A 17,843-nucleotide genomic window follows, 5' to 3' on the forward strand; every position below is an offset into this window, starting at 1 on the left:
AGCCAGTAATTCAATCAAAATTCAGATTATTTGTGGTGAGGTGGTGGGCCTTTGTTTAGTGTTACTGTTCTTTCTCTATGGCACCCTTTTTTTTTACCTAGTAGGTCAGCTGTTCACTGGGCCTGACAGTACAGTCGGTTCCCTTAGCACTGAAATGTTGCCATTTTCTTCTTCAGAGACATCTGCATATCTGACTGTAGGATCTCTAGGTCTTCTGAGCCAGTCTCTTGTAAGAAGGATACAGCTTTTCATACCCAGCAATCTTGAAAGTGTTAAATGACCTTGATGAAAATCTTGGAAAGCTCTTAGAGATCAGCATTCTTAGGAGGTGAACACTAAAATCCTACTTCAGAGCCCTTCTCAGTTGGTGCAGACTAGTTTGGAATAATTTAGGATACTGCTACAGTAGTTGCCATGCCTGAAGTTAGTGCTGTATCCTAAAGGGCCGTTAGTGTTTTCTCTTTGCTGCTGCTTATGGTGGGTGCTTTATGCTCTCAGCCTTCTTTAAGGGAGGGACTGGCAGGAATAAAATCCCTGCTGCTGGGAGAATTTAAAAGTTTTGGATAAAATCAACAATTAGAGAGAGTTACAAGAACTATTATACAGCTGATGCTCTTCCCAAGATCTGTTCCTTTGTCCAGAAATCTGACTAGTCTGATCACCCTGTTAAATATATCACCCTGTAAAATTTAATTGTCTTGTGCTATTGCAAAAGGATGCAAGTTATGCAGGTCCTTTAGGTTTTAGCTTTTGCTCACACTTGCATCTGAGATCCAGAAGGGGGTTTATATAAGAAGTAGGCAGCTGTGAAGATGGTGTAGTGTTGGTGTGATTTCTGTCCTTGCTTTTTTCAGTGTCAAAGGAGATTTTTTGTAGTAGTGCTGCCCACTTGGGCCTTATGGACACCAATTCAAAGCAAAGGTTCTCCATAAGAACCAATGAGAGGGAGAAGCAGAAAAGAAATGAGGACACACATCACTGCCTTGTATCGAGGCAGCTGTTCCCCCTTCTCCAGCAGAGACTCAGTATAGCACTGCATTAGTCTTTCTGCTGTGCTGAGAAAACAACTTTGTCCCTCAGTTAGCAAACTGTAGTTGGTGAAGTTAGCTGAAGAGTAAAGAATGCCAGTATAGCATTGTTGCTTATGGTATTCCATCTTGATTTGTGTGCTGCAAGAGCACCGTGCAGGATTTGACTGCTGCAATTCAAATATTTCAGTCTTTTTGCTGAACCTGAGTTGTGTCTTTGAATGCTTTCAAGGATGCAATAAAAGCTGAATAATTGGATACACTTTTCCACCAAGACTGTTCATCACAAGGCAGCTCTGGAATAGAAGAGCTATACTCAGAAGTAATGCCCCTGCAAATCCTCAAGGGGATTGGGGCCTGCATCAAAGGGGCCCCACTTCAGTCCCCTGATCTATTTGGACAAGCAAAACTCAATTCCTGATAAGAGCTGCACTAACAAATGAGTAAACTGTTGTTAGCAGTATGTAGCTAAAAGAGAGAAGCCTCTGTCATCATTTGGGCCGTTCAGCATGCTGGACTCTGACCGTGAAATCTTTATTGCTAGAGATGAGGTGTGAGTCAGAGAGCAGAGCACAACTTCCAGCTCTGCTTTCCTCCTGGAACCTGTCACTAAGGCAATTATGAAAACTGTGTTAAAAATAAAATGAAATACAAACAGTTGTGAATGCAGAATAAACTGTATGACGCATCAGGGAGATATAAATAGATTTCTTAAGATTGCTGATCATTTGCATTTCCCTAAGTTTGTAAATCTGCAGGACCTAAGATGCTTCAGTGAAAGGTTTGGTCAGCCTGTTACAGCACATCGTTTGAATGCCTGTGCTCTGAATGTGTAAGTTGGAGATTTATTTTAGGTGAACAGTGAGTGTTGGACGCATGCCCTGAGCCACGATGTACTGATTGTCATTGTGACTATTTCTAATAAAAAAGCAGAAGTTAGCCATAAAATATCCTAACTACTTTAGTACCCAGCATTGTCGTTGTGGTTCTGTTGCGGCATTGCTTAATGTTTGAATATGAACAACTTAAAGTACCACATGTTAGAGTGAGTGCCATTTTTGCCCACTAACAAGGTTTTAATCAAGGCATTCACTGGCTCTAAATAGGCCTTTGCTTCTGAATTTGCATATCAGGAGGGGGCTGGGAGCATGAGTGGGTAGATGTCATGTCCCAGTGATTAATGATCTGTAGGAAGCCAAAAAGGGGAGAGTAATATACGCAGTATTTCTACCCCCTGGAGTAGGAATGCAAACACTATTGTGCATATCTGTGCATAGTCACTGACTTCCTGGTAGCTGGAGAATTTCATACACTCCTCTGCCACAAATAAAACTGTCAGTGGAGTGACAAAGATCAGAAAGCCGGGCTTCATTTATTGAAAAGAATAGCTCAGGCACAGTGATCCAGAAAATTAATTTTGTAGGTGTTTGGGAACTTGGTTGTTTAATAAGAAACTGGTAAAAAGAGAACTTTTGATGAAAGGCCTGAAGCCATCAAATATTTGTTGAATTTCTTCTGTTTTGTTTCTGACTATTCCTGAATTATTGGAGAGGAATAACTTCCGTGATATAAAGGACATATCTTGAGCAGGATTTAGAAAGAAAACAAAGAGAACAGGCGTTCCCAAAAATAATAGTGGTCTGAATTTCAATTACTAAAAGAGCAAAAAGGAGATGGCACAGTGTGGAACAGCCACCCAGTCTGATCAAACCAGAACCAGAACATTTGTTAGAAATCCTGTTACGGTCTGATAGCCATGGTTGGCTTTCTCTTTTGCTAATTCTTTGTTAGAATTGTATTAATAACTTAGAAACAGAGGGCAGCTTCTAAGTAGATATTATTAAAAGTCTTAAATGAAGTTGTTTGAAAAGTTTTCTCCATTCTTGGAGCACTTCACCAGTCCTTGAAACATGAGTGCTCATTGGTTCATTGATGGCTTTGAGGTCTGCACGGGTGAGCCTGAATAGTTTTTGTGCTATTTCTAAATACATCCATTTATAAGTTTAGTTGGACATCAGCAAGTAAATAATGACGGAATTCTAATTTTTGCAGCCTCTGCCTAATTTCTCCCAGTGTTCAGGAACAGTACAAGCCCAAGCCTGTACAGTGAGAACAGGGTAGATAGCAAATTCAAGGCATGTGTACCCTGCAAGAGACCCTTGCAAAGTAAGTCCCACCTTACTCCATTGAAGAGGAGGGAGGGACCCTGTGGCCTAATCAAAATAATTTAATGGCTCTTTGGAAACGCTCCTCTTTGTGTCCTAGAATGAGAACACAGCCAGTTACTGAAGGGTAGTACTTGGTAAATAAACCTGAGTCTTTTTTTAATGTGTTAAATGCCTTCTGTATTTCATATATATACTGCAAGCTAAATAAAAACAAAAATATTTCAGGGAACCTAAGAAAAGGCCACTTTGCCCCCCTGTTACAGCAGGAGGAAATATTGTCCATATTGTATTTTGCCATACTAATGTTGGTAATGTGGATGTATGGTAAAATGTTTTACGTTTCAAGGAGGAAAAAACTGTGACTACTGCAAATCGATGTGAGAGTTCCCCCTGCTGTCCTGCAAGATCAGCTGCTGTAGCGTGCTGCTGGAAGCTGTGCCTTATCCATGGGATGAGATGCTGTGGGGGCTGGAAGTAATCGTGCACTGCTGCTTTTGGAACGTTTTGTCTTTCTTTTTCCTTGTTTGTTCCAAGAGTCAGCGCTCAGGCGATAATGCAGGCCACCTTCTTTAAAACCCAGAGAGGAGAAAATAAAGCATTGTTTGAGTTGTAGGGCCTCTTTTTGATTGCAGTTGTACAAGCAGTTTATGGTGAGTTGTACTCTGTTTTTAATTCTTTCTTCCAAATGAATAATGAATTTTTGAAATCTGTTTCAGCAATGCAGTCAACCTCTTAAGCAATGTTCCTGTTTCTTGCTTGGATGTTCTTATTAACCCGTCGTCCCAAGAGGAAACAGATATAAAATACAATGGTATGAATATGGGAGCTATTCAGATTTTACTGGATTTCATGGAGAAGAGAATAGACAAGGTATGGACTGCAGGGATTTTTCACAGAAGAGGCCTCTTTCACTAAGGCAAAAAGTGCACATATATCAAGTTTTTTATAAACCTTTCAGCCAGTACTTAGCACAAATATGGATGTCCTACTAAACTGTGAAACACCTCCAAATTCCTGTGAATACCTGAAGCTATTTGCTGTGTGTCTGAGGGTGAACATGTGGCTCTTGACATAAAGTTCATATTTTGGCTCTCATATAGAACTTTATTGAAGCATTCATAGAATTTGAAAAGGAAAGTTTGCTCTTAAAATGTTTTATTTGTATTTGGTTTTATTTTAGGGAAGCAGCTACAGAGAAGGTCTGACTCCAGTTCTCAGTTTATTAACTGAATGCTGCCGAACTCACAGAAATATCAGGAAGTTTATCAAAGCTCAGGTAGGTAAAATTAATCGAAATTTGCGTTTGAAGCTAGTGATGAACTTGGAGGTTTGTACATCAGTGCAGGACAGTGCTGTAGAAATAATTTTTCAGTCACATAAATCAATAGATATATATGGCCTGAGTTCCATGATACATTTTGTAGAGCTGTTAAATAATAACATCAGGGATATTGTAAAGCTGTGTGAATGTGAGTCACCATGGATCTTATGAGATGGGTAAAAAACTCAGTAAGGTCTGTTCCCTTACACTCAGCAAATACGAAACATTTCAGTGCAGTTAATTAGACTTTGCAAAGCTGTGTGGTGGCAAGTGAGAGTACAGGTCTTTTGATGGGTTCTGCTTGAGGTTTAGTTTTACCTCAGCAGGAACAAGTTGTTTGGATTAAGACTTGTGTACCAGTGTGTATCAGCTGTCCTGTCACAGTAAAAGTGTCCCTGGACAGAGGCACACTTCATCACTTTATCTCTTGTAAGAACCCTTTATTACAGTATGGACTGTGGCTTTTAACAGGGAAGAAGATTTCTGTGCCATGGTTAATGACCTGAAGGATCTGTGTAGCTTGGTGGTTGAGTGTGGTGTTTTCTGTTTGTTTTGCTGCTTTTCCTGAGGTCGAGTGGAAAGAAGTTGAAAGATGAGCACAAGAAAGAAATTGCTCCTCTGGCTTCTGCTGTCCTTATCCTAAGCTGCAGTCACTTTTGAGTTGCATCCTAGATGCTGCTCCCAGATCAAAGCTGTGCCTGAGTTCATAAATGGAATTTAAAATAAAGAAGAGCATATATTTTCTGCCTTTTTCATCTATACCAGAAAAATGGTTTTGAGGAATTTAAGAAACTTGTTCTTGTTGGTTGTTTGTTTTTGTTCACAGCAGTTAGTTTTTAGGATACTTTGCTGATCTGTTAACTTCCAAAAAAAAAAAAAAAAGTTGCAGAGCCAAGTGTACAGAAGCTAGAAAATGAAGTTGTCTGCATGTTTTTACGACATCTGGGCATCTCAATGTCAGGATATAATTGCATGCTGACTCCTGCCACAGGACCACTGCCTCATATAGTGCAGAGAATGGATGGATGTTGCTAACTGCATGACTGGATGTTTGATATTTTAAATTACTCTCATTGTTAAGTTCTGGCCTTGGGCTTTATTTATTGTGTGCTATTCAAATTGTAATCTGAAGACAGGATGATTGATTTCCTCATGGACTGTCCTATGGCACTCATCACTGTATTAGTATTAGAGTACTCTAAAAACATTAATTCATTCTTACAACACACTGGGAAATGGCAGTCATGGTACAATCCCCATTGGGGGGAGTAAGCAGGGACAAAGTAAAATGTTTTTGCTAATTGTTTGAATACTTGGTTTGAAAAAGACAGGGTCTGTTTTATCCAAAGCAGTCAGTACTGTAGCATTCATGTAAGGATCCGTTCCCAGTGAGTCCAATTTCAGCAGTAATTGTGTTGTAATTTTGCAAAGGACATGGCACTTTACGTTAGACACCTAGAAAACAAAGGACTTGCAATTTCTTGTGATAGTGACACGCCTTGTTTTATTCCCTAATAAAATATTGAAGATCCATAATTCTTATTATTAGAGTCTTCAGATCATTAAATATTTCATATTATGGCCCAGATTTATTTGCAGATCATATAATATATCCTTTGAATGTGAAAAAATTTACATAGATTTTGACTCTGAAGGCATCCACACGAGGAGGCACAAGTTAGTTTGCGTCATTCCTGCATTACCTGCGTTTCTTGAGGGTTGAAGTTAACAATATTAATGACCTCTAATGAGAAAATAGTGTATTTGAGGAAATGTTAAATAGTGATTTCTCCAAAATATTTCTGAAATTTAGCTTGAGCTTTTAAAAGTGTTATGTGGTTGAAGTATGTGTTTCCTCTCTATGTAGAGCCCATTTTTGAAATTGAGTAGTAGAATTTGCAGTGTACTTATTTTCCTGCTTATTCATTAAGCACCTCATTGCTCTGTATAAACTACAGAGTGTTTTAAGAGTGTGAGCTTCCTTAAACTCGTATTTCTGGTACTTTTACAAAATACACGAGGAAAACAAAAGAAACAGAGAGCATGAGATTGTGGCTGCCTGTTGACCAACTCTCCTGGGACACCCATTTGTGCTCATAAACTCCTAATAATTGTATTTTTAAAATCTACATTTGAGACAGCATTTTTCTGCCCAAAATGACAGACTAGAAAACTTAAATATAATAAGAAGCAACAGTCACTATTAATGCATGTGAGCATAGTTGTCTGATTTTTATTGCTTTTTTTTTTTTTTTTTTTTGAAGGAAAGAGTATTTTTTTGTTCTGTTGACTACATTTGTTTTTGCAAATATTGGTTTTGCAAGATATTTCCATGCATTTTATGCTGTTCTTCCCTTTCTTGTGTGCTGCCAGGTACTGCCCCCATTAAGAGACGTCTCAAACCGTCCTGAAGTTGGCACAACAGTGAGGAACAAGCTTGTGCGCCTTATGACACACGTTGACCTTGGAGTAAAGCAAATTGCAGCAGAATTTCTTTTTGTTCTTTGTAAAGAGAGAGGTAAAAATTACTTTTTCTTCTCCCTTTTGTATCAGGTCTTGCTGTAATTGGTATATTTGCCTCTTGCTGTAACTCCCAATTCTGGTAGCACTCTGGTGGGGTTTGTTTTGTAGCTGAGTACAATTTATACACAATGAATAATTTGTGTATCCTTTTTGCAGTCGATAGCTTGTTGAAGTACACAGGCTATGGTAATGCAGCAGGATTGTTAGCAGCCAGGGGCCTGCTAGCAGGAGGAAGAGGAGATCATTGGTACTCGGATGATGAGGATACGGACACAGAAGAATACAAATCTGCAAAGCCAAAGTATAGTATTGTTTTCAATTTCACATATCCTGTTGCATTTTGGATTCTTTTGATGTAATTCTGGGGGGTTTTTACCTTTTTCAGAGAGGCCAGTTTTGCAATGGTGTGTGCTTCTATTAACTCCTGTCTTCTGCTGGTTTCATGGTCTAGTTATTGAGAAACCAGCCTCTAATAGTGACTATCATGTAGTCATATATGGTTGCAGGGGAGAAAAAAAGTTACTACGAGAATGATGTAACATCTGAATAACTACTTAAAATTCAAGTATGGAAAGACATTTTTAAGGAAGTGATAGTAAAAAAAAAAAATTAGTGGCAAACTTAGCAAGGATGGGTCTTGTCCTGGATTTTTGAGGAACTCACATGACGTTTGCCAAGCCATTAACTATAGTTTGTGGGGTATGGGGTCAGATATGGCTAAAGGTTTTAGCCAGAGCTTTGTTAAAAAGGAGAAAACCAGTAGGTTTTGTTTTGGTTTTGACCAAGTTTCAGATTGCCTGGAATTTTTCAGATTGCCTAAAATTTTCCTGAAAAACCAAGTAGGTCACATATGTAAATATGGGAGGAGCAAAATAACTTGTATAGAAGTCATGCAGCAGGAATCCAATATATTTGTTTAAAGAATTCAGTGACCATGTAGAAGCTCTGTTGATTTTTATTAGTTGTAATTGATTGGGTACTGGAGGTTTTAATTTGTCGTGTTAAGTCTAGGATTTGATGCCATTTTAAAGATGTTCTGAAATTGTAGATAGGGGACATCTGAAGTGTTAATATTATTCTTCTGTTTTACTCTGTTTTTCTTGAATTACACAGACATGATTAGGTGTATGGTGGGTGCTTGTGGTTTATTGAAGGATTCCTATTAAGGTACATGAACAAAGGACAGGATTAAATGTATGAGACTTAGGAGTTACGTTGCTTCTATGCTAAGAAATTAGCCGTAAATCAGGAGGTTTCTCTTTATTTCTGCACTTCGGGATTTTTTTCTTGCTGTTTCCTCTCTGCTGTTCTTTCAAAAGCCTGGCATTCACTTATATACATATAAGTAAAACTATAACATCCATTTAGTTAAAAGCTAACACTTACATGAAACATTCAAGATAACTTGTCAGTTGATTTATGCATCTGATTTTCTGTATTGCTGTTAAATATCTGTGATGAAAATGTTTGAAAGGATAATGTGCCCTGAAAGTTTTCTTTAAAACTACTTTGCTGCTTTTGTTACAATTTTTGTATTACTGTTCACTTGTATTAACAGTGAAAATAAAGCTAGCTTTGTAAATGCTCAAAGTAAAGTAACTTAATCTGGTTTGAGCAAAAAATCATCATCTTGGAAGGGCAATACTTAACTAATTTAATGGAAAATTAACTGCAACCTGTCTATATTTTTAAAATTAAGCCTGTATAGAATTAGTTTCAGACATGTATCTGTCATCCAGTTCCCTATTTATGTCATTAGTACTAATGGCATTGCCGTTGTTACCATCACCATTCCCCTGGTTTCAAACTGTTCTCCTCTGGGTTCCAACAACAAAAGCTACCAGCCTGTGAATTTTTGAGCACTGACAAGACGTTGATACAGTGAATCCACACAAAGATTCAGTCACGATTCATGAGAAAATACAGTATAAATATGAATCTTGTCTATTTATAACAAAACCTTTTGTGTGCAGTTCAGACAGTTTTAGTCTTGATGGTTTCTGTGAGTTCTTCCTGTTTCCTGCTGTTAAGAAGGTAGAAAATGTACCTATTCCTGCAGAAATGTAAACTGTTATTTTTTCACCTCCAGCATTAACCTTATCACTGGTCACTTAGAAGAACCAATGCCCAATCCAATGGATGAAATGACAGAAGAGCAAAAAGAATATGAAGCTATGAAGCTTGTCAACATGTTTGATAAACTTTCCAGGTATTGTATTATAGCTGCTTTTGAGAGGCAGCTTGTATCCCGGCTCTTTACTAAGGTCTAGTGCTTCAAAATAGTGCTAGAATCGACTTCTTTGTAGGATTAGGACCACTTTAAATGCAGAGAAAATGTTTAGCACTTCAAAGAAAAGAATGATATGTTGCAGGACTTCAGAGGAAACCTCTTTTGGGGAGGATTGAACAGAATTGGGAAGATGTGGTAGTGAGTGGACCTGCCTCCTGAATAGATAGGCTGATGGTAATGAAGACAATTTCTTCCTTTAAAGTATGGGACACAATCTAAGCTCAAGGCAAGCATGGTTATTTTCCCCAAGTTAATGAGCAGCAGCATCTCATTGTAATTACTTATGCCTGCTCCTTATATGAAGAGCAAATGCAGTGTGGAAATAGTTGTTGTCAGAAACAATAAATTGTATAATGGAACAATTAAAAGGGAATTTACAGTTAAGACTTACTGTGGATTGATTAGGTTAAGTGTGGACTGGATTACAAATCAGCCTTTGTAATTTGTTTTATGTGACAAAGGTAATGCCATGAAAGAAATGGGTACTTAGTGTGACATAATGGTGTTACAGTATTGATACAGAGAGTTGATCTTCAGTTCATAACTTTCTGTGTATGAGAGAACATAGACCTGTGCTGTTATCTCTAGCCTTTTTGCTCTTTGGCTCAATATGCCTAGAATTTACTGTTTTTTTCTTTTCCCATATTTCAAGCCACGTTGGAGTGATTGCTTGTATTTTTTTTAATTCCTAAGTAAAGTTACATTCTTGAGAAACACTTACATGGTACTAATTTGCCATTGAACTGAGCCGTAGGAGGTAAATATTTAAGGGCATCCATTCTTCAAATGTGATAAAAACTCAGCAGCTAGAAATGTGCTTGTTTTGTGAGAGTCTATAGATAATCAATTAACAAGATCTATTGAGAGAAATTCAGCAAAACATGTCTTTATTCCTAATCCTTAGCAGAGATGTATAGCAAAAGATACAGGAGAATCTGGATTTTACGTTAGCTGTCAAAAACTGAATTACGGGCAGGATTGGAAGCAGGGAAGGAGCTTAGAACAACTGATCTGAGACTGTCAGTGAAGTAATTGGATATTTTTCCACATTATTTGCATGGAAGGCAATTGTACCTTGTCACAGTCTTCTTAGGAAAGAGAAGAAAATGCAATGCACATGTAATCTTAATTGAACTACTCTGTAAAAATGAATCATTGCTATGTTAAGCTAGAGAATTAAGATGCTGAGCATTAAGGGTACCACAATAAAATGACTAAATGGTCTAAAACGTTCTTTGAAAGTAAGATTGAGGCTGCAGACAAGCTGAGACTGAAGGCAGTTGCTGTCACTGCAGCAATTACACAAAAACTCCCAATGGTTACTGTGGCACAAGAGCCCTTTCAGTTTGGAGGGTCGGAGGCACCTGCTGCAGTGCCTGCCACAGGCTGACAATGACTGAGCAGCTGCTGCCCTGTGTCACCACTTATCCTCTTGGCCAGCAGCACTGCTGTCACCTTGAGCCTTCTGTGCCCCTTACATCCACCTGCAATTTCTTTTATAGCACTTACACTGCTTCAGGGCTGGCACTCTGTGGTAGGGTTTTTGTTTGTTTAGTATTGGGTTATTGTGGGACAGTGTTGTTGATGTGACCCCTTTAGGTGCTGTGATAACATCAATAAAATAATTTCACTGTTCTTCCCACACTTTCTGTTTACTTAAAATAGGGGAGGAGGAAATGCTGGCAGGAAGGAAAAAGAAAATAAGACTTGGAATGTGGAGGTTGTGGGATGTTTTTCATGAATGTAATTGAGTGCAATTGTGGGCCCTGCAGATGTTAAATAACGTGGGAAGTTGCCAGTCTTGCATACAAGGAGGAGTTAGTACCATGCTGATAGTAGTGGGAGTCCCTCCATGGTTTTGGAATAGGACATTTGTGCTGCCTCCAGCTTGAGAAGTGCTGGGAGTTTGCAGACTTAAATCTACATGGAATACACTTCTTATCCTTGGTTTGCACCCTACAGATGCAAAGCAGAGGTGGTTGCTCAGTTGGAGTTTTTGGTTGATTCTGGGGTTTGAGTCTTCCTCTGAGGCAGAGAGCTCGTGGCAGGTTTCCTGCTTCTCTCCCTTGTCATCATAGGAGGGAAATATGCCATGAACAGGTTCAGATTGATGCAGTGCTTTGCTTATAGAGGGGAGGAAGTTGAACAGGAGCAAACAACTTCTCCTGAGCAAGTTTACATAATTTAATGCAACCCGAACAGGAGCTTAGGGTAAACTTGTGTGATGTACAGCAAAACAGCTTTACTTAGTTCACTGGTATTGTCCCAGCAGTGGAAGCTAAGCTTTAAAGAGCTGCCACGCTTTTACTGAAGAAAAGTATGAAAAAAAAAAAAAAAAGTTGAAGGACTGACAAACTTGGACTTGTCAACTTCCTTCCCTGACTGATGAGAATAATTAGGCCAGTTTGTCACTGGGGCACTTCAGATTTGACTTTGACTGGCTGAGTATGAGGACTCAGAAAAACAAATTATCCAGGCAGTACTATTTCATTGGGAAATTATAGCCTTCATTAATGGCTGCTGAATGTTTGCACTGTACCCTTTGTAAAGGTTTATTGAAGCTATAAGTTCAAACGGACATCTTTTTCCTAGTTCTGTAGTATGCCAGTGGATTTTTGCTTTTTAGGTTTATTTTTATTTTCAACATTGGCCTGAAAAATAGAAACTTTTTGAGATCATGTAAAACGGATTGATGCTTTTGGTCATTTCAGGTCATACTTCCCAAGCTTTTCTACTCTTTTAGGTTATTGGTGTTTGGGCCTGTTCATGAGGTTTATCGACCATCAACAAGGCTAAATTAAAATTAATCACCCAGTTTTGATTTCTCAAAATACCTGTAGGAAAGCTAAATATTGTTATGAACCCATTTCCCCTGTGCCAATATTTTAACATACAGTTGGATTCTACAAAGGCTTTTATAGAAATTAGTATTTTGATCAAATATGGCTGAGTGAGATGACTTTTTAAAAATAAATACATACAAATTGTAAGTATAAATGAACATGAGAAATCTCGATTACTGCATTTCTTGGGAGATGTATATACAACTTAGGCTGATCCTGGATGCCTGAACTTGGCCCTGATATAACTCTGTAGGTTTTGTCTGCAGTAGTGTCTTGTTGGTTCTTTGAGAACTGTTTGATGACTGCAAGTCAGTGTCCTCTGCACATGATGCACATCTTCGAGCTTTGAAAAACTCCCCAGATCTGCAAGGATTTAGCTCAGCCTTCCTTTTTTTTTTTTTTTGCAAAACATCTAGTTAGCCACCTGAAGTCAGAGTTGTGTGATATTCTGTTCATATAATAGATTATAGGAGATACTCCGTTAATTAAAATGTCTGGAAAAAATGCTAACATTTTTTCTATTATAAATGGTAGATAGAATTGTATATTAATTGACTAATTTAGAATGTCAGGATGCTTTTTCCAAGCCAACCTTGTATTAATAGGAAGAATCCTTTTCCTGATAAAATGGTCTCCAATTATCACAGCATGGGTTTTGTTGTACATTGAACAGAAGTCAACAAAACAAGTAAGAGAACCTGTCTAAATAAGGTACCGTACTCATTAAAAACACAAAATTAATCATAGGATCAATGAAGAAGGCAATGCTACATAGTTTGTTTTTTTCTTCCCCTTTTTAATCATAGAACAAAATAATGTTCCCTGAAAGGATCGGAACTATTATGTGGCACTCAATTATAAGGAGGTGAATAGGTCCCCAAGACGCTGTTTTATCAAAGGGGCAGGCTGGTGTTTACATGATGGCTGTTTGATTACAGACACCATCATTAATTCTGTGTGGCAGTGCTGCCCTGCAGCACAGACAGCGGGCAGGAGAGAGTCACCCTTCAAAACAAGGCAATGATTTTTGAGTCGTTATCAAGCTAAATAGCAAGCAGGAAGGCTGAACTTGTATGGATATATTTGAAGGGACTCTTGGCAGATCTGCAAGTGGAAGAAGATAATGCGTTTTACCAACTGTTTAATTATGGTGTGTTCCTAAGTACACTTGAATAGAATGCTTTATTTGCATTAGAAAAATGAGTGTTACAAGATGTGTTTGAGTACGTGGAAGGTCACCTAAGGATGTTCAAACATGTATAAATACACACATTGTGTACTTGTATGGAACTTCATAGATATGGAAGAATTGCCACTGCCATCTACTGGGCTGAGGCCAGTAATGTTCTGCCCTATGGATGTGCTATAAACATCCAGTTTCTGGACAGTGACCTGTTTTCTGAGGCTCTGCTTGTCAGTTCCTGGCACTTCCTTTCCCACCTTGTCTCTCTCTCAGCTGTGGACACATCCTCAGGTGTGCGAGCACATCCTCAGGTAGCCCAGGGTGTCAAAGCACAGTTGAGGTCTAGATTGTGGTTAGAAACTAAATAGGCTGATCCTTGTTTCTCCTCCTTCTTCCTTTGGTGGCTTGGCATATTTCTGTCTTCACACAGTTCAGTTTTACTGGGTAGCACTTGCCTGAGGAAGGATGTGTGGAATTCAGCCTCCTAATGCAGAGAACAGAAAACCCCTACCAGCCCTCTCCCATCCTGCTCAGGGACTTGCAAAGCAGGAAGCTCAGGCAGGAACAGAAAGGTACTTGATAAGCATCCTTGTTACTCTGTGCAATGCGAGCTCAGCCTGGCTCCCATGGTTAAAGCCTAAAGCTAAAGCGGGATGTGAAAGTGAGGCTGGAAAAGGGAAGCCTCAGAGAAAGAGCTTTACCTTTATGATTGACTAATAATGAGATAGGACTTCTTGACAACATTTAGAGTCCTAAGAATTATTGGGAGGAGAGGGAGATCTCCACATAAAGGGACCTTGGGACCTTGTTTTCATGTGTTTATCTTTCCTATTTAATGCACAAATTCTTTATCCTTTATTAGCCATTATAATTCATTTATTACCAAAAATAAATGGCAAATGACTAGAAAATTAAGTGATTCCTTGACTTCTGGCTCTAGTATTAAATGTTGCCACTTAAGAGTATGCTTTGGGATTTTTAAAACAAAAATCTAGGATCCTTTCAGCTTTATTAAAGGGCAAGCAATGGTGATTCTGTTCTTCATGGCTGCATTTTTACATTTTAGAGGTTATTTGTTTTGTATGATGTTTTAAGTTTGAAAACCAAAAAGACCTTAGATTTATAGGATTTTTTTCTCTGTGGGAAAAAAAGTCTTTGCTGTTAGACACAACTGTAATGCATTCCAGTTTTGCCTTTGGGGAACCCCTACAGCAGGCAGGGTTCTAGTTCTCTTTGGACACCAGATTTGCAGTCTTCATGTTTTGAGCCCATTTGAATCTGATTTCAAGGGCTCAGAGGTGTCTTTTCCACACATCCTTAAGAGATTCTCTGAGTGCTGTCACTTGGGCAGAATCTGCACATTATGGATTGCATTGCAGAAGGAAGGGGACTCACTAGCAATCCTGAAGTAATGGCAAACTCTTTCCAGTCTGTTTAAAGATGGATCCTACTCTTTCACACACACTGAGGGAGAGCCTGGCCTGTGCTCTTTGATCTGGTCTTGCAAACCTCCTTCCCTGGCCTCAGGCTTCCCACCAGACCTGGTCAGCCAAACCACAGCAATTGTTTCTCATGTGGTATTTGTGAGTTTATCACTGTAGGATCTGATTGTCACATCTGCACAAACAGCTGCATTTATCTTGCTGGTCTCTTTTTGAGATGTGATTTAACTTCATCTTGACTGTACAGTGTCTAGCATATGCATGCCATGTGACTCAGATGTTGCCTTTCTTGCTGTTCCTGTGGGTGCATCAAGGTTGGACTGATTGCCAGTTTTGTACAAGGAATTGTCCCTTTTTTCAGCCAAGGTAATAGTGCAGACCAGGCAGAGAACTGGTGAGATGGCTTTGCTTCCCCACCGAGTGATACAGTTTTATTGTCCGTGGCTTGGGAGGGTGGTAGATGTATGTTAAATTGACAGTTCTACTGGGCTGCCTTTCAACCAAGGGGTAAATTAACATCAAACCTCTGCTTCTTTATTTAAGGTGACTCCTGAATATTTAGAGGTATTTTCCCTTTTTTTTCAGCGTAAAATCAAAATGTTATCTTTGCCCTTATAGCTTTTGCCATAATCCACATATAAATGAGGTGATAAAAAGTAAGGATTAAATAAATCTTTGCTAATACTTTTTGATTGGCTTAATCAATAATTAATCATCTCTTAGATGAGGCTGTAGCTTTTGGAGTAGATATAATTGGATTAGCCGCTGAGCAGCCTTTGGAGCTTTGAAGAGATTAAAATGGCTGTAAATCCTATAATTAAACTGCCACAAACAAAAGCAATAGTATTAGAATCAGTCAGCTATTTTTAAATGAATCAGCAAGTCCTTGACACACCCCTAGTAGTGGTGTAGGCAGAGTTTGTTCTCTTAACTGATTTATTTCCCTCAACAAGATGAATATGTATCAAATCATTGTTTTAATTGCTTGGGCATATATTAGCCAGAATGGCAGGTGAAATTTTAGGAAGAGCTGGCTGTTAGAGAATTCTCAGAAGAAAAGCTAGTTTGTGTATCCAAAACAGTGAACCTGCTCCTTGTCTTGAGCCTGTTAGGCACTGACTTTTCATGGTGTCTTTAATTGGCTAAGGAGGTTTGGCCTACATGAATGAAGTCTTTATCTGTCCTGCTCTTCCCCTCCCACCTATTTGGGAAGATTTTTTGTGCCTTTTTCTTCAAAACAGAGGGCTTTAGCAGGAATAACTTCCTTTTAAAGGCTCATTATGTGCCAAAGCATATACTGTATGTGATTGCATTATACACATGGGAATTGATATGTGTGCATGTGCTAATATGGATTCTCTTTTTCAATCCCTCACAGAGATGAGCTCATAAAGCCAATGGGAGTGCGGCCGGATGGGACTATGGCTCCTTTGGAGGAAGCAGTCAGCCAGTACCATACCAGCAAGCAAGAGAGCTCAGATTCAGACTAAGGCATCACCTGCTTTACTCTCAATTCTCCTGTAATCCACACTTCTCCTTAGAGCCACATCTTTTATCCTCACATTAGCCAGCATCACTTTAACTGTTCTATTATTGGCATATTTAAATGATGGGTCCTGTGCTGTAATGTCTGAATTTTTATTATGTCTGTTTAGAGAACATATCAATTTATTAGTTTATGATCTTTATTAATTTAAAATTAAATGTATTTTAAAAGGGTAAAAAGTGAAAGCCTACAGTGTAAAATAAAGTCCACTTTCGTTTTCCAGAATCCTGTTTTCTGAACTCTGTAGGTTTTCCCATTCTTGATAACCTTTTGTATTGTCTTGCCAGTCTTCCTCTTTATATAATTGTATTCATGAAGTGTGTTTACTTAATGGCATAAGGAGCAGAGGGTGTTCAGACTTAGAAGTCTGATTGACCTTGTGAGGCTGCTTTAGCTGGCATTGAGCAGTGATTTCAAAGCTCCTGTTTTTGAAGTGCCCTGGGGTTTCTTACTGCTACAAACTTCTCCAGTTAAGCTGCTATTTACAATTTTAACAATGTGTCAGTGACAGACTGCTTCTAAAACTGCCTTTAAATTGGGAAACAAGAAGATGGATTTTGTACGTCTTCCCTCCCTCCCTGGTTAAGACCACACGAATATACCTCCTCCTCCCCTCTTTGGTTGAGTAAAAACATCCCTATTGAAACTGGTGTTCAAGAATTGCACTTGATGCCATGAATGGGAGGGGACTGGAGTGCATGTGCCAGTGTTTCACTGAATTGGGGCCTGCTTTTGGAGATTAACTGCTGTGCCTCACTTGAAGGAAAGTCAAACTAATCAACAAAGAAATATTTCCTCTTAGAGAGAACTTAGGGAGCAATGGAATAGAGAATGGGAGGGTAGAAAGGAGAAGTGTCACTTTCAATTCTGTACTCTTTAAAAACAAAGATTAAAGTTGTAGGCGTGCTGCACTGATGTTGTTGCCTCTTTGCCTGCTTGGTTTCTTTCTGTGTTTCTCCCAGCATGAATTACATGAAGAATAATCCATGCCCTAGTTTTGAATTCTGTATTTTGTGCAGCTTAAACATGCCATTCATTGGGAATGTTTCAGAAGTTGGTGTTGGTTCTCCAGTTTGTCTTTGTTTCCTATGACTTGATACCGGTTCTTTGAACTAAGGAAGATGGTGTTCAAAGACCCCGTAAAGAGGGATTTTGTATGAAATTGTGCTGTGGTTGCTTATGTGAGCAGCTTCTGCAGATGATCTTAGTCTTCCAAAAGAACTGAAAAGAAAAAAATAATGCACTGCTGTCCTCTCAGTGGTTCAGTTTGCGTTTCCAAAGGACACTGCCCAGCCACAGCAGTGTTTTACTTGGTACATATGTAATATGTCATACCTCTTCTTTATGACTCCAAAAGGGGAAGGGACCAGTTGTCCAAGAGCAAGAAATGTGCTTGGCTGCATCTAAGCTGGGTCTGAAAAATGTAACTGTGGGTTTAGCATCATGCACTGACTACTCTGAGCCCAGCACAGGCAAGTATTGTGGACCCTACAGGTACA

The 17,843-nt window shown here is 38.9% G+C and overlaps 1 protein-coding gene across 4 annotated transcripts in view; it reads left to right on the top strand.

The window, feature by feature from the left end:
* RIC8B (RIC8 guanine nucleotide exchange factor B) overlaps positions 1-17,578 on the top strand; it is a 32,663-nt gene extending 15,085 nt beyond the window's left edge. For all 4 annotated transcript variants that reach the window (XM_041481662.1, XM_041481663.1, XM_041481664.1 and 1 more), the window contains exons 5-10: positions 3,913-4,066; positions 4,377-4,472; positions 6,891-7,035; positions 7,197-7,341; positions 9,130-9,249; positions 16,177-17,578. In XM_041481662.1, the coding sequence (XP_041337596.1) occupies positions 3,913-4,066; positions 4,377-4,472; positions 6,891-7,035; positions 7,197-7,341; positions 9,130-9,249; positions 16,177-16,288 (772 nt within the window). In that variant the 3' untranslated portion in view covers positions 16,289-17,578. The remainder of the gene's footprint in view (positions 1-3,912; positions 4,067-4,376; positions 4,473-6,890; positions 7,036-7,196; positions 7,342-9,129; positions 9,250-16,176) is intronic.
* Positions 17,579-17,843: the final 265 nt, after the last annotated feature.

The sequence above is a fragment of the Pyrgilauda ruficollis genome, unplaced genomic scaffold (genome assembly GCF_017590135.1).
Source record: "Pyrgilauda ruficollis isolate IOZ18807 unplaced genomic scaffold, ASM1759013v1 scaffold56, whole genome shotgun sequence".
Lineage (NCBI taxonomy): Eukaryota > Metazoa > Chordata > Aves > Passeriformes > Passeridae > Pyrgilauda > Pyrgilauda ruficollis.